The 17,376-nt window shown below is 37.8% G+C and overlaps 1 protein-coding gene across 4 annotated transcripts; it reads right to left on the bottom strand.

The window, feature by feature from the left end:
* Positions 1–1,001: 1,001 nt before the first annotated feature.
* Positions 1,002–16,030, bottom strand: tfap2c (transcription factor AP-2 gamma (activating enhancer binding protein 2 gamma)). 4 transcript variants are annotated; one of them, XM_028003017.1, is made up of 8 exons: positions 15,919–16,030; positions 12,470–12,919; positions 12,083–12,134; positions 11,003–11,074; positions 10,243–10,465; positions 9,063–9,181; positions 6,581–6,722; positions 1,002–6,347 (listed from the first exon to the last, which is right to left on the bottom strand). In XM_028003017.1, the coding sequence occupies exons 1-8, from the start codon at positions 15,946–15,948 to the stop codon at positions 6,053–6,055; spliced, it is 1,383 nt and encodes a 460-aa protein (XP_027858818.1). In that variant the 5' UTR covers positions 15,949–16,030; the 3' UTR covers positions 1,002–6,052. The 4 variants fall into 4 exon arrangements, with proteins under 4 accessions (XP_027858818.1, XP_027858817.1, XP_027858820.1 ...); XM_028003016.1 differs by lacking the exon at positions 15,919–16,030 and adding an exon at positions 13,461–13,960; XM_028003019.1 differs by lacking the exon at positions 11,003–11,074.
* Positions 16,031–17,376: the final 1,346 nt, after the last annotated feature.

Here is a 17,376-nt window from a genome sequence, read left to right as displayed (position 1 = left end):
ATTTGAAAAATATTTTCACTGCAAGGTATGTTTTTTAGTTCTCTAGCTTCTACCTGTAGCTGTTTAGTAGCAGCAGGAAACATTTGAAAAACTTAGTCAAAACAGCATCAATAAAGTATACACAGTGAATACATATCAGCAATACTTTCAAAATTGAGAATGTCATTACTATTTAAATCCTTGGTTGTCAACCGGGTTTAAAATATCCTGAAAATGGGAATGAATTGACACATGGTCAGTGTAAAACTTTTCAAAAAGAAAATCTCTTGTTTTTCTGAGACAAACGATTTGTCTTAGAAAGAAGGGCCTTTTTTCCGACCAGAAAAAGCACAAAAGAAAAGACCAAAACTGGCAAAGAGGCATAAAACAACAGCACTCTAATTTCCAGACAATGCATTGTATATTTTTGTTGCTTTATGCTGGGTTTTGATATCTAAATAATACCCTTTTTTAAGACTTAAGGTGAAGTTTAAATTATACTGCACATTTCACAACTTCCTCAATTTAACTGACCTAAATTGGAACATTGTTAAAAAATAATCCTAAAAGCACTGCTTTGAAGAAGAAAGCTGTCACATGGGGCACAGGAGCCAGACTACTGGGTGGAAGTCATATTGTTTATTTCTCTTCACCACCACACACAGATAGCATAATGCAAACTTTGTTACTCTTTATAACACACACTCCTGAATATCCTATTTTTAACACATACCCAAGTTTATTTACATTCAGTTCCTGTACAAAACCACAAGTTCACAACCTGCTTTATAACAATGAATGGCTCAAGTCCAGCATGAAAAGTGTCTATTGTACTTCATAAAAAACATACCTGGCAAATTACAATTCCAGAGCTTTCCATAGAAATCAACAACAATTTTCAATTGTGATTAAAAAAAAACTGCTAAATTAAATTAACAACAGAAAAAATGTCATTTTGCCTGAACATTGACACAGTTGGTAACACCTTTGCCTTGCAGCAAAAATATTCTGTTTTCCTCTATGTATTTGCATGTTCTCCATGTGTGGGTTCTCTCCAGATACTCTGACTTCCTCCCACAATCCAAAAACATTTTTGGCAATTGGTTTTTCTATGTTGTTTTTAGCTATGAGTGAGTGTGTGCTGACCCTTGATGGACTCACAACCCGTCCAGCGACCCTAAAAAGAAAAGCAGGCATAGGCAATAGAAGGATGCACAGATGGATGTTTTTACCTAAAGTTCATTATATAAATTATAAACATAATGATGTTTCCCCTAATTGCACAAATTTGAATTTAGACATAAATTATTATTTTTAACAGCTCAAATATTTTTAACTTGGCAGTTACAACTCTTTCCATTACTGACCAAAATGCATTAAATTCCAAACCCTGTCTACACTGGTAAATTTGTTGAGATCTCTTTAATCATATTTTGTGATGCAAGTAAAAGAAATCTATTGTTTATAGATCTACAAAGCGATACAAACGCTTTCTATCTTCACAGAACCAGGAGCAAGCTTAAAACCAATGGTGATTTACAGATAAGAATCTACTACCGTCATCTTTCTGACTGTCGTTTATGACTTGGGATGTTAGGACTATAGTTTAACTCATAAAGTGGTTTCGGTGGTTGGGAACTGCAAGCGAGCGATTAGTCTGACTGCAAACGAGCCTTAATGCACAACAGATTTCAAACACATTTCTTGAGAGGAAGTGGTTGACTAAACGGAGAAGGGTAAAAGTTAACGGCAAAGTATCTGGGAATATTTGGGGTAAATCTTTTGAAATTTATTACAAAAAGAAAGAGGAAAAGCATTGACACAGAATTGTTTTGTTTGGAGGTGATTGAAATCACAATGAAAAATGTTTAACGAAACACAAGATCATGTGGTAAAATTGAAAAAAAATTAGACATGACATCAAGTTATTCCCATTTTGGCACATTTTCCCTCTGTCCTTTGAGCTTCATCATGTGACTTGCCACGACCTACATTAAAAGGTCATGCAGTCAGAGCTAACTTGAACTACAGCTACAGTTCAGTGAAGCTGGAGTTGACAAGTAGCCCAAGGCCTTCATAATGAAATGTAAAGATTACATTAGCATGTCAGTTATATCTCCAATTAAGGAGGTTTCTGAGTCCTTCTCTTTGTTCTTAGAAGTGGTGAATGAGATCAACAAGCTCACGCTTGTCTCCAGTTCCCAGCTACCTTAGGTGTGTCATATGGGAATTGCTCACCCTTGCTCACAGTTTAGAGTGTTTGACTAGTTTTCATGTTGCCAAAGTTTTAGAAATCACACGAAAAAGGATGGCACATGGAAAACAGGTGCACTTGCAGCTTGCAGCTAAAACTTTTTTCACTTGGTGGCAATGATCACAGGTTTTAACTGTATACATTGGCTGCTCCTTTGGCAGCTCTAGCCAGCTTTAGCCCTTCAAACTTGCCGATGGAAGATTGTCTTTGCAGACGATAGACGATGAAAGTGAATGGAATTGGTGTGTCTTCCAAAACAAAACCTCTCTTATGTGACTGAGTGACAGCCTGAAAGACAACTAATAAGAAGGCGAACAATCAGTTCTGTCTGTTCAAAAAGACATTTTGACTTAGGGAAGTGTTAACTCAACTTGTGTTCAAACAGTCCTGCTTTTTTCTTCCTCCGCCTATAGCTTGAACCATCATCTGCTCTCCCTGCAATTATCTACTCTTTCAGGCCCATGCATACGGCATAACATGAATAACTGAAGGCAGTTAAGGTCAACTGCTGTGAGGGCTTTGAGCCACTGGGTTCAGGTTGACAGGTCTGGTTAGACTGGTTTCTGAGGGGAGAGGCTGATACTTGTCTTACTGCAAGGGTTACAGCTAAGTGCAACTGCTGCTGCTTCTTTACTGTGTGACATGTTTTTTGTTTTTTTGTCAAAAATTGGTTTCTCCTACTGACCTCCATGGCCGTACTTCTGGAAAACTAGATAAAAATAATAACATTGCAAAAATAAAAGTAATATAATTTGAAAATAGCTCTCTAAGTTAAGTACAAAATGCTTTTCTTCTGTCAATACTGCATTGGTATCATTAATAGAGTAGAAATAAATACATTAACAGATCACATGCATTCTGTCTTAGGTTTTCAACTTTTCTTTGGTGCAGCACCTACTAAAGTCAATTATAGAAGTTTGTCCACTTTGCGTCTGTCACTGATATTTATCAAACTGCTCCTGATACACATAGAGACAGACAATATGATTCAATGTGGACTGGCTGGGCAAGTGATGATTAAGCAACCTTGTTTCCTATCCTAGCTTGTCAACAGTTTTTCATCAGTCTCTCACAGACATCAAAGGTGCTCTCAACAGTATGGGGAAACTTGTAGCAGTACACTGAAACAACAACGGAGTAGAAAAGTAGAGGCGCCACATTAGCTTGACAATACATGTTTGCTGTATCTTAAAACTGTAACTCAGGAAAACCTTCAACATTGCAAACCTTTTTGCAACATGTGGCTGAAGTATCAAATATTTTTATGTTGCTTTAGTTTAAATTTTTGCTTAAAAACCAACGTGTAACATAGATGACTTTCTGACACAAAGAATGAACTTATGCAATGTAACCAGTAAAGTTGCAGCTGATGTGATTTTAGAGACTGTGCGTCTCAATAATTAGAATGTCATCGCAATGAGTTGTTTTTTTCAGTAACTCAATTCAAAAAGTTAAAGGACGTTATAAAGATTTATTGCGTTGAGTGAGTTTTATTTCAAGCCTTCTATTCTGTTAATTTGGATAATTGCGGCCTCCAACTTGGCACAAATTTTTGTTTCAGACATTTGAATATTTGCCTTTGAATAATACCAATTAAATAATTATTTTTATTGCACAGATATTATGTCATAATCCATTAATATGTTATGCATCCATAGGTAGTAGTTTAGGTAGTTTAGTGAAAGGAGAGAAAAAAAAGGTAGACAAGCAATAGGCATAAGCACTGCTAAAGACAAATTTGCTTTGACTCTTGGAGAAGGAGCCTTGACCAGGCACGTTACATGGACATACTTTTCACTAGACTCGCATTCTGTTTTTAAACAGAATGCTGTGTAAAAAATAATTTTCAGAAGGAGAACTTGAGGTTTCATTTGGTGTGTTTTGTAATTATAAAAAATAACATAAAATACACACTTTGAGTATTTTAGTCTGTTTTCAGTTTCGGTTTATTCAGTTTAGTCTATGTGTATTGAATCTACAGAATATACTAAATTCTGTTTTTGATCTGAATTACTGAAATAATAATAAAAAAACTTGTCAACAACATTCTAATGTATTGAGATGAACCTGTACATCATTGTCTATGCCTTTTGTCTTATATAACACAATTTATAAAAATTCATGCCAATATACTTTAATTTACTGAAATAAATTAAAGTTAAGAATGAGGGCCTTTCTTTAAAAGTAACTTTTGAAATCCAGATTAACATGGGAGCCGACCTGAGCAACAAGAAGCCAAGAAAATTTCAGATAAAATCACCATCAACCATTTTCTTAGTTCAAAAATAAACAAGTCGTTTGCCTGCTCTCCACAACACATCTTTGTCCCTCACATGATGCGCTGTTGAGGTCTACGCCTTCAATGAGCTACACAGCCTATTTGTGAAGCTAACTGAGAGCAAATAATGATGACTACTGTTCGCATTAGTTTGGTAGGGGGAATTTTCTTTGGCTGTTTATCTACAGGGAAATCTTCCAACACATGACTTAACCATTTTCTGTGAACTATTGCTGAGAAACTAGGCCATAAAAAAGGAAATGTGTGTTTCTGTGATCTGGGCAACATCACTTGCACACCGGATCTGGCTTCAGGCTTTCATTTTTTATTTGTATTTGATCCTGGAACTTTGAAACATGTTTTTTTTTTTACATCTTTAACAAAAAAGGCAAATCATGCCCATTTCCTAAACTCTACTTGAGAAAAAAATCTAACCCATTTAAAAAAGTTTCTAACACATCCTGTAAAAAGTTAGACCATATACCTCAATGATGCTATTATTTACACAAACCCATTAAATTACAACATAAATTAAAAAATATATATTTACATTCCAGGACAACAAATTGAATAAAATTCTATGTTTTGACATTTTGAATTTAATGTCTAGTTAAAAACATTTTAAAAGAAAGAAATATGTACAAGTACACACATTCTTACGACACGCATTCATAGTAAGATTGATATTTGGCTGATGTTACCTCATGCTTTTATACACTAATGTTGGAGAACAGAATTGTGTGAATGCCTGTCATCCACACAAACACTTACAAGGCGTCTTTTGTAGCATCTTTAAAGTCTCTGATTTGTAAATGAGCACTGACTGAAAAATTATTGCCAGACTCAAATGTCTCCCATTAAGCAAAGCATGATAACACTGGAGTCAGAATGGGGTGTACAAAATAATAATAATAATACAAAAACAAAGACAGCAGAGTGTATTTTTGCATCTCACTCTTTTGCTATGTCTCTTCCTTTCTGTCTGTCTCTCACACATAAACACACACACACACACACACACACACACACACACTTAAAAATTGTCCTTTGCAGGTCCATTGAGACACAGGAAATCAGTGGATTTGCCTCCAGACTGAAGGGGGAGGTTAAGGAGAGGGGTGCTGAGTGGAATTCACAGCCATTGCAACTCATCTTAAGATGATGTCCACTACAAAAAAAACTGAATGCACTTGTTCCCATCCCCCTTTAAAAAAACTGTAGTTGAGTTGGAATTTTATGGAACTGGATCGCTATTGTTTGATGGTATGTTTAACCATCACAGAAGCAGCTCCCAAAAAGCCGAGTCCACAGAATTCCCTATTTGGAGTCAGCACTTACCGACGTGTAGCCATCTGTGACAAATCCAAAGTTTTGTAGAAATATGCATTTACATTGGAAGCACACATACACACCCACATACAAAATAAGCTCTCAAAATGGTAATACTAAAGATAAGTTTCAAAAAGTCCAAAACAGGGAGAGGGCAGCAAGAATGAGTGTATTCTGTGATTGTGAAATTCAGGTTTTCTCCTTTTGAGCTCTCATTTCCTGTGCTTGTCCATCTTGTCAGTGGACTTGCTCCCGCTCTCCGAGGATCCCTGGGTTTCACTGCCAGAACTCAAGTACATCTTGTCCACTTGTTTGAGCGCCTCATTTAGGTAGTTCTGGAGGGAGGTCATTGCAGCGCATATGGCTGGAGAACCAAATCCATGAGTGATGAGGCTGAAATGAGTCAGGCAGCCCTGGATTCCAGGCTCCAAGATGGGCGCCGGCCTTGAGTTTCCTAACGGTGACCGGTCCTGTGTGAGCAGGTCAGTAAATTCTTTGCAGATTTGCCTGAGGGTAGAGAAACCAGTCAGGATAGATGCAATAATATACTTGGCCTGAAAGCCGACCCAATAGATAACACAGTGGGTGTTTCAATAAGGTAGCTGCTCTACTGCCAAAATAACAGAGCAAAAACAGGCTTTGAAAAACTAAAAAAAAAAAAGGTAAGTTGCAACTTGACTCTGTTACAAGTGAATAAATGCGTGCAAATAAGATGCAAACCACAAATTAGAAATACTGACTTAGCAGCGAGGAGCATGTTCTTGCGAGAGTTGACCTCGTTGCGCTCCACATGGGGCCTGCCCAAGTATTCAGCTATTGCCTTTGCAGGAAACTCAGTCTCGCATACATAACCAAAGTCTCTTGCTAAATGAACAGCTTCACCTGTGGAAACAAAAATCAAAAATCAGTTGTTGTTAGCTCAAACCACCAGACACAAGACATTTCTTCTTCCAGACAACTCCCCAAAACCTACTCTAAAATCACACCATATTCTTGCACACGAAGGGAAAAGTTCATACTGTTGTTTAAAGAGTTGGATGAAAAGAAAACAATTCCCTCTGACTGCTACTCTCATTCCTTCCAAAACAACTGCAGTAATTAGGGTTTGGAATTCTAAACCGGGTAGAAGTGACAACAGTGGCTCTTCTGGTCTGAGCTCAACATGATTAACATGCACTTTGGTGGCATGAGTCATGTTTTCTTACACCTATTTAAGTTCTTTTAGAAGCTATGTTCAACGAGGACAGAGTCTATAAGCAAAAACGGCAGACTTCCAAATATTACCTCCAATGGTTCTGAATTACACCTTTTCCTTAGTCTGTGAATGCTAAGTTGAAAGGCTTTACTCTTAAGACACAAGTAATGAAGATGTGAAATATTAAATTTAATTAAATTTTCTCATCTTTGATCAAAATGTATGAGCAACAGTTTAAATTGGGTCAGACTTTTGTTTTTATTTTCCTGATTTTAAATAACAAACATACAATTACTGGCAAAGAGACATGGAAATATGCTTATTTCATATTTGTACCCCCTGTCCCAGTGAACAGTGAATATGCGCCACCCTGTAATATATTTACAAACATATTGTAAAGATGAGTGTTTTCCACACTGAGCTAGGAATGAAAAATAATTTGTAAAAAATATTTTTTCCTTAAACACTTTGCCCAAACTAATCCAAATGTTAGATCAGTGCTTATTTTTGACATTATTATTTGTCTGCTTTTATTTACTTGTTGAAAAATAAATTAAACTAGAGCTATGAGGTTTCAAATGTGAAATAAAAATCAAATAAGCACTTTTATTCTTTCATGACTGGTTTCCGATTCTGTTGTCCAATGACCATGACATCTAAATGTGGATTTTTGATGATTTCTTTACGACTACATTTGTGTTGTTCTTATGTTACTATCTCACACTATATGATAATATCAAATTTTCAAATGTGACTTGTAAATGTATCAAGATCTATAATTTATCTATTCACACAATAGTATTGCCAACCCTACATTTCAACCTGTTGGGAAGAAAGCCATCTAAACAGAATCTGTTAACCTGGAGGATGATTGCTAGTGTTAAGACCTCTTGCCTGTGGAAAACAAAGCCAATGGAAGAAGTTTATTTCCATCTTGAGGTTGCTTTGATTTGCACTGTCATAATGGGCTTATGTGGATAAATGGTAATACTGAGGGCATAAAGCACCTCAAGCTATGCTTTTTTGATAGTCTTGCACATAACTAACAGGATTCAGGCAGATGTTCAGAAGCACAAGCTTTAAGGTCAGCTGGCCCTCCTGGAGAGCTGAACACAACATAACAAGGCTTAATTCAGCTTTGAAGGTCTTGAAATAAAACAGGCCTCCAGTCATTCTCCTGCATAGAATCATTAGCCTATTTATAAAAATGAATGGGAATGTAGAGAGGGAAAAAAAATATCCGGCTTCAGCCAGCGGCAGGTAGGCGGTTTGAAAGTGATACTGTGATCATATGAAAGTCTAACCCTATCAAGATGCATCTGCCATATACAAGGTGACAAATTTTTATCTTGCCTATTGCTCATGCCATAAAGAGTACTACACCAATAAAACTTGGTATGAGGGGATCTTGGCTGGTTTGCATTAAAAAAAATACAAAATAATAATAATCAGAGTATGTAATTAAAAACTGGTGTTGTCTTGTTTGGGATTTTGAAAACAAAATAAGTATTTTTTACTAAGCAGTAACAACCAAATATAAAAATAGATTTTACTCTTCCAACACTAAACAGAGAAGGACTTATTTCTGAGAGAAGTTTGCTAGTTAGAGGTTGTCTGTCAGTCCATTTCTTTTTGGTGGATTCAGATAGTTGTTTACAGAAGAACAGCTTAGAGAATAAAGCCTGAATGCCTCATGGACATGTTTTTATCAGCTCAAGACAAAAGTAAAAAATTGCCATTGGCAAATCGTTTCTTCTATTCTTATTTTGACCAACTGGAGAGGCTACTCATCCATGCAAAAGATCACCTAATTCATACATACTGCTAGCTACTTAAACACCTCTCTCAAGAACAAAGCTGATTGACAGGCGGCTTGAATTGTTTTATGATTGCGCTCTAATAAAAACACACTATGCTGAGGAGAATGACACTCGTACATTCCCACGCTATCTGAGCAGCATTCCAGCCGGTGTAAGATGCAGTAAAAGTCAGAAAGGTACGATATGCTACCGAGTGATGCGTCATACCTTCTACAAGTGAGGTAAGTAGAGTGACATTGGCCGCCTTCCTTCTTCCAGCAGGCAAATTAAGCCCAATTTTATCCAGCTTCTCTCGCAGAGAACGACCTCCATTTTTTGACTTGGCTCTGCAGGACGACATAAAAACAAACTGAGTCCAAATCCTTGAAAGCAGCAACAGATTTTAGATGGACATTATTTCATTTTAAGAAAAAAAATCTCACCAATACTATTTGATAGTATTTTCTATTATTTTATGAGTTTTGGTGATAATTATTTAAGAAAATTGAACATTAAAAGAAAATAATTAGTGTGTGAAATTTTAGTAGTGCAGGAATATCATGGAAAAGAAGGTCTCACTCCAGGTTTAATATTCTAAAATATAAAGTGCTTCTCCTAATCTAAAAGAAAAACAAAAAAAAATTCGAATGATTCAAAAATGAAACAGATCCATCACTCAAACATGCATTTGTAGAGGCTCTCATACTCTTAACTTGCCATGGCAGAGTCAGTTTTCTGCATGGTCAGGCCGACATCTCTCCCTCTATATTGTGGGTGAGAGATCTTTAGAGAGGCATGTGTGACTAAATCCTCCCGACCCCCCCCATCATCTCAACGCACTCCCCTTCAGCCCCGGTTTCTGTACTTACAAGCCCCCTCCCTTAAGTATTTGACCTACATAAAAAGCGCTGTGTATGTCAACATTAACAAAGGCACATGGGAAGTGGCAAACATGCACTTTGACAAAAATAATTGCTCTGATCAGGGGTGTTAAGCACAAATGGTAACCCCCACCCCACCTCTTCAACAGACTGTCACTGTAACATCTGTGACAAAAGAGCAACTGCTATAGCGCAGATAAAACTATACATCATGCAAACATCAGCAAACACAATCACACACTTTTCAGACTAACATGTTAGAACACGGAATGCCTTGTAAAATACATAAAAAGAGCACACGCCAAGCTGAACTTTAAAAAACAAAGTATTTTCCATGAGCTACTGAGCTTTGAGCTATGGCTAATATTCTATTGTGTTATTATGATTTATATCTAAGGTTTTTATAATGACTTACAGATAGAAGACATATAACATTTAAGGTTGAAAGTAAAATCAGGTCAAGAAGGGAAAAAAAATGTATATTCAATCCAGTCAAGCTGTCATGATAAATGAATTTAAGCCTCGACCTGCGTAAAACTCCTCCCAGGAGTGATGCGTTCAGGCACTCCGGGGGTGACAAACGCCTCTGGACTTCAGCCACAGTAACCTTGTACTTGGATGTGGAGCTCAACAAGGAAAGGCGGCCCGGTACGGAGCAGAACACCTCTGTGGGATTTGATACCATGCCCAGCAGTGACTCTTTCTGGAAGGGAAGGCCCAGCGTGTTGCCTTTCGGTAATGTGACAGGGCCTGGAGAGAAAGGGAAAAACCTACATTATGAACACAAAAAAGAGAATTGTGGTTGGGCAACAGTGATTGTTTGCATATGCCCTTTTCCAGTGTATGTACATAAGCTCTAAATCCTTCCTTGAATGTCTGTTTTTTTGCATGTAATCACAAGAAGCTGTGCGTGTGTGACTGTGTGTATGTACTGTATGTATGATTAAGCAGCTCCGAGGAAACCAGTCTTTGGTGAATGAGTGTTTACAAGAAACATTTTTTTTGAACCTTTCGAAATATTGTATGGTTCATGAAACACTGGATGCCTGAAGGTTAGCCCTCATTTTAAACACCATCCACAAACAGGTATCCACAAACAAGCTGAACCTCATTTAAACCCTTACTTTGTAAAGGACCTGCTCTCTTCTAAACATATTTACAACTTTGTTTTTGATCACATTAAATAAAGATTTATTTTAATCAAACACAAAAGGACTGACAGTCTGCAGACAAACAAAAAACAGTACAGCACACTACAATACAAAATACAGCTATCTTCATCCTCACCAGCAAGAAAGCCCCCCTGATAATAAGTCCTCTGTATGCGATCAAGGTTCCTGCCACCTCGTAGTCCTAATACTGAGACAGAAATCACAGAGTCACATGGGTGTTTCACTTCTTCCTCTGGGGCACATGCCTGGGAATGACATGCCATTGTTTACAAGTGGGAAAATAGATTGCCTATGGCGTAGCCTTCAGCATGGGAACAACATAATGACCCATCACTGATTTCCATAACATCATGGAGATGGGCTGCTTTATTCTGCTGCATAAATAGCTTTCTGCTTGTAATTTTGGTATCTATCTATCTGTCTGTCTGTCTGTCTGTCTGTCTGTCTGTCTGTCTGTCTGTCTGTTTGTCTGAAGTTTTATTGGACCCTGTTGTCAAAGCAGCAAAAGTTTCAAAACATGATTCGTGCCCCAATGGATTACCAGACTGTCCTTCCTGTGCAACCCAAACACCACACCCAACCAGAAGCTGGTCCTTCAAACAGCCAAACACAATTCAAGATTCAAGACCAACTCCTAAATTCCTGAAAACGTGATCAGAAAAGATTTGCTATAAAGAGCTTGAAAGATGATTCAACGCCTTCCTCCTCTGCTCCTTACTCAACACTGCCCAGCTGCCAGATTGCTCAATTTTCCCATCATGTCAGCTACAGCCTTCCGAATTTGAAAGCAGGGATCAGCTCCTTTCCCACTGATGGATCCATTCAAGCACCTTCACTAACAGAATAGGTGGAGGATCATGTCAAGCTTAGATGAGTGCATCTCGTGGCTACATGCGGATTATCATCGTGCAGAGCAGTAGTACAAATAAAAGACAAAAAGCTGCCTCCTTCTGTGCACTGAGTGCCCTGACATGCCATCAGAAGCATGGTATTTTTTTGGAATATAGAGTGAAAAAACACAGTTCTTGTTGTATAATTTCCCATTCCTGTTAGTAATTACTGCATTGGCTGCACAAAGACGACAAAGGCAAATGTACCCCAGGCAGCAAATTCAAACAAGAGCACTCTTTCTTTTTCACTTTCATTCTTTCTCTCTTTTCTTTATTCTAACTTTAAAGATTTTGGGAAAACTTACCTTTTTTGATGACTGTCTGATCTGGCATAATAATACTGTGGTCATCTACATGCTGATTAAAAACACAGAAAGAAATAGATAAGGATATTTTGTTGATGCAACATAAATGAGTAAACTTAGATTAATTTGACAGGGTTTAACGTTATAGTCAAAATTTGAGTGAAAAATGTGAAGAAGATGATATTTAATCTGGATTATTGTAAATTTAGAAAGTATGGAAAATTACCTAAAATTGAAATTTTAGAAATGATCAATCAGTGACTTTTTAATTTCTTAGAATAATCCACAAGGTTTTTAAAAATGCAAATGGGTTTAAGAACCTGCTTCCCTCATGTTCAGTAACTCCAAAATATACCGTCAAGTAGCTACATGTTGCAATTCTCTTACCTGAACGTCTTCCAGTCCAGGGCCCATGTCATGAATTCCCATATTATCACCAATAACAGAAGAGTCCAGGCTGTGCGGGGGCAGCAGCTCCGGCCGCCGGAACCCCTCTCTTCTCACCCCGGACGAGCCTCCCTCGAGGCCCAAGATTTGGCTCGCCAGTCCGCTCCTCCCGAGTCCGTCCTGGCCTTGCCGGCCGGGCCAAGACGGCTGCTGCTGGTTCGACGAAGGCGACTGGTGTATGGAGTTAATGTTGAACGGGTCGCTGAGATGAGAGTATGGGTCGGTGGACTGGGGGTAGGAGATGGGCTGGTACGGAGGTGGAAAGTACGGGGGCTGGAAGTCTGAACCAGCCGAGTGTGAGAGGGAAGGAGACGGGCTATAGAGGTGCTGACTGACCGCTGGCAGGTGAGGCAGCCGGGAGTTCCCATTGCTGTTGCCGTCATGCCTTTCCTTTGAGAGGGAAAAGACAAGACAGCTGAGCGAGATGGCAACTGCAGGGCAAACGGTGATATATATGTCTTAAGGAAATTATAGGTGTCATATACCTTATCTCTTGAAAGATTTCCAATAAAAATAATTACCAGTTGGGTGCGCATTAGGACTGGTAATAGGATTTTTCTTTACCTATTTAAATAAAGGTGTATTTTAAATCACTTGCCATAATAACTATAAAACAAAATATTTTATTTCATATTATTATTATTATTATTATTATTATTATATTCTTAAAGCTTTATTACATTTTATTTTTAATAACTGCAACAAAGTTTCAAAGTTGCAAATTCTTTGGATACGTTTTGCCCAGCATTCCTGTCCAAACATGCGTCCTGCTTTGTTAACGTTACAGACCTTTTCATGCTTTCCTCTTTTTTTCTACTCGCACATGGAAATAAACATCAACCCGCGCAACAATTCGTGTTGTCGAAAACCCAACTTTTCCTTCTCTTCACTCCGAGTTCGTTTTGAACGACGGTATATTATCTAAACTCACCTCACAGTCTTCTTCATATTTTACGTTGTCAGCTAGTTTCCACAACATTCTGTCCGAGTTTCTCCGTTGCAAAAAAATAAAATAAAAATAAAAATAAATAAACTAAAAAAAAATAACGAGAAAGCAAGAAGAAGAGGAAGAAAAAGAAAACGTCGCCTTGGGTTAATCCAGGTGTGGAAAAAATGGGAGCTCCCTTGAGATCATGAACCCGATTGCTCTTCTGCTGCAGCAAACAGACAGCAAAGTTGTGAGGTGAGGGCTCAAGGGCAAACTGACCCACGGACTGACGCTCCCACAGCAGACAGGCTATGAGCCTATGAGCCTCCGTACCCACTGTGAGAGAAAACAGTCGTCAAACAATATTTCTCACCCCCCTTTCTCTCTCCGGTCAGTGCGCTCTGGAGTTGTGTTGTGAAAGTGGGCAAAACTGCTGCATAAGAAACTTGACTCCCTCTTTTGGACGAAACAGAGACGTTCAATCCTATTGGGCCGGGAAAAAAAATTAGCTCTGTGATATATCTGCACAGCGACTGTGGGAGGGCGTTACCCTGTACAAGGATGCCGATGACAGGGTGGAACAAAACAACCTCTGATTGGCGGGAAGATGGCCCAATCAGAGGCATGTCCGTCTGTGCAGCCGTCTTGTGTCGGTGTCAAAAATTGAAACCCTCCCTCCAAACTTCTAAATCACTTTTTGTGTGCAGCGATGGATACAGCTTCTTACCACAAAACTAATTAGGTTTCCTGTGATTTTGGTTTTCTCTTCAAACGCAATGGGTTCCTGAACCGAAGGTCTTGTGTTTTTGAAAAGACAACCAGATGTTCTGGATTACAGTCCTTGTAAACCAACTGGGTCCGGTGTAAATCGTTGTGAAATAAATCCCCTTATCATTAAAAGAAAACAGCTTATTTTACCCGTAGCTGAACATGTTTCCTATCGATAAAACTTAAAAATGGCGTATTTAGTTTAATGTCTAGGGTGATTACTGGCCGGAACCGACAAAATGGGAATTAAAAAACGCCGCTCTGTTTGGTTTTTGGGAGTTAGTCCCCGCCCCGTTAAAATTGCTATTTTCAAGCCAAAAATTCCCCGCGTTATATGAGATATATTTTTTCCAACAATATTTTTGAATTATTTGATTTCATATAGTCTTCCAAAATTATTATTATTACTGTTATGTAGATCATTTTGATAATTATTAACAACTTACTACTATACTATACTACTATACTACTATACTACTATACTACTATAATACTATAATACTATATTCCGAGAAAAATCCAATATATCTTTTTTATTATTATTATTGTCTCGCAGAAAATGCTGTTTTATTTTATTGTTTTCTAAGTCAGCTCTAAAGCAGCTTGAACGCCTGGCGACTCTATAAACAGGTCAATGAGGTTTTAATGTTATGGTTTTTCTCAGTGGTCGTTAAGTGCTCGTTTCAAACCACAACAAACCCCAAAGTTTAGCAGATTATTTATGTTTAACAAAAAAAAAAAAAAAAGAACGAAAAGCTTTCGAAACTCAAAGAATCTCAACTAACAACTCTTTCACAGATTCATTTACATCTTAGAGGAAACCTCATTTTTAAATTTAACAGTAATTTGCATGATTGACTTGAGTTTTATTTTTGACAGTTTGACATTAGTTTCCGTCACTGTCCTTTAGTCGGGAGCGATTTATTACTGAAATTACTACAATTTGACGTCTAAGCCTACAATGGACAGCCTTTTGTCCTGTAGTGAAAAAGTCTGTGGCGTCTATCCACCCAAGCTGTGATTCTCCAGTGAGTATGGGAACCACAGGACGTGAGCGACAGAGGATTATCCTCTTCTTTTATTCTTTTTTTTTTTCCAGCGTGTTGCTTCTTGGCTTGTTGTGATGCCAAGCAGAAACAAAATGCACGTTGATTAAATATCATCCTCTTTAGCAGGCCTGCTGAGGGAAGTTAGTCACGCTTGGCTGGACTGTATAATGCTTTGAACAATCTGAAAAGTGCAGCTTGGCATAATGATGACAGTGATATCTGACTCATTTGATGTCAGGTGTAAAGATGAACTGGATCTGTTCCCGGGTACATTAAAAAAATACCACACATGCCAGTGAGCCTGTCCTGTCAGGTGATTGGTTTAATTTAACTCTTAGCAACAAAATGAAAAACACATTTTGAAAACGTAGTAGCTGAAAACGGATAGGCTTTAAAATCAACATTTTAATACAAGCGAATCAGATTCTGCATGATTCTGACTATTATTAAACCACAAGTGTTTCCGAAACTCATACAGCGCTACAAGATTACAAATCAGTGATTAAGGGGAAAATACAAAATAATAGGAATCCAGTCTGAACAGATAAAGGGCAATAAACATAAAACAAGTTTTGTTTTTAATGGAATCGGTCGTAAGAGAAACCCAACTAAACACAAGCACACAGGGGGAGGAATCAACTCACCCTCCAGTCTATCCTCTCCAGCACAGACATCTGCAAGGCTCCAGTTGCGGCAATCCCTCTGAGACCCAGCGACTGACTGAAACCATGGAGTTTTACTTCACCTGATTATCGTGCAGTGCGCATGCGCCGGTGTAACCGATACACCTGAGTGGGACAAATCAAATGTCACTCATCCACGGAATCTGCAGGTGTTTTTTTCTTTTCTTGGCTTATGGAATAAAATATTTTTTGAAAGTGGGAAACGAAGTCTAAGACTAAAATAAAATGATAATTTTGAAGATACATGCTAAAGTATAATGTGCGGATCTAGGAATGGGATTATAAAAATGTAAAGCGGATTTTTAAACCAGTCTCAACATATTAAAAAAAGGTAAAAACAAAGTTTTACAGGTTGAGGATTAAAAGAAAACGAGAGAAAAAGAGAGGAATTTTGGGATGAGGTAATTCCTCCCCCCGTAAATGACATCGCCCCGGGCTGACCAGAAGAATCTCCTTTCAAAGGCAACTGAAGCTTTTTAAAGGGCAAGAATGGTTGCTGTTATCTGATCTCCACCTAAATGTTTTGTTTGTTTTTTTTTTTCCCCAAGTAAAACCAGTGAATACATCAAAGTTTCTCAAAATGTTGCTCAAAATGTGATTGATAAATCTGGTTAAAGGAGAAGAAGAGCGCACCTCTCTGATCCGCGTTCTGACCTGCCATGACGCTGCGGCCTCATCAACAAATCTGACTTTCACTGAAATTTCATTTGGGTTAATTTAGAGAGCGTCTCTTTATAAAGGCACCATGCAGACAATTACCAAACCAACAAAGAAAAGGTCTCAACATGCAATCAGCACCATACAGATCACACAGAAAGCAGGTAGGATGAAAACTGCTTGCAATAAAGTACCTACTTTATTAGATTGAAAAGATTAATTATAACTCAAGTATTTATTGGAACTAAGATGGATTAACCAATTTGCTTTTTTTTTTTTAGATTGGATGATGTTTTTCCATTAAAATATAGTTGTGCTACCTTTATGAATAAAAACATCCGGGCTCGACAAACTGAAAAATATAGCACAATTTTTGGTTGAATTTTGTATTTTTTTATTTATTTTTTAGAAAGGCAAACCCGCCAGTCAAAGCTTCTTCGACAGTTGAAAGACCACAATAGGCCAAAATGGTTTGAAATAAAACAAATCTTGTATAATAAATCAAGTATTTTATTTTTCCCATTATTTCTTCAGCCGTGATGATTCTTAAACTGGCATTAGATCAGCACTTGTACCACTTAGGCATATAATAAATCTCAATAAAGGCAAATAAAAAGGAGAACATTTATAGTGCAACTTTGTGCTTAGAAACCGAAACCACTTTGTATACAAATGAATTATAAAAATTCACGAATAACGTGATTTTAATACATACGTTGCCCGACTTAAATCACAAGCGCCACTGTGCGCCATGACTATGCA

Source organism: Xiphophorus couchianus, chromosome 20, assembly GCF_001444195.1.
Source record: "Xiphophorus couchianus chromosome 20, X_couchianus-1.0, whole genome shotgun sequence".
Lineage (NCBI taxonomy): Eukaryota > Metazoa > Chordata > Actinopteri > Cyprinodontiformes > Poeciliidae > Xiphophorus > Xiphophorus couchianus.
This window is presented reverse-complemented; position numbering and strand designations above follow the sequence as displayed.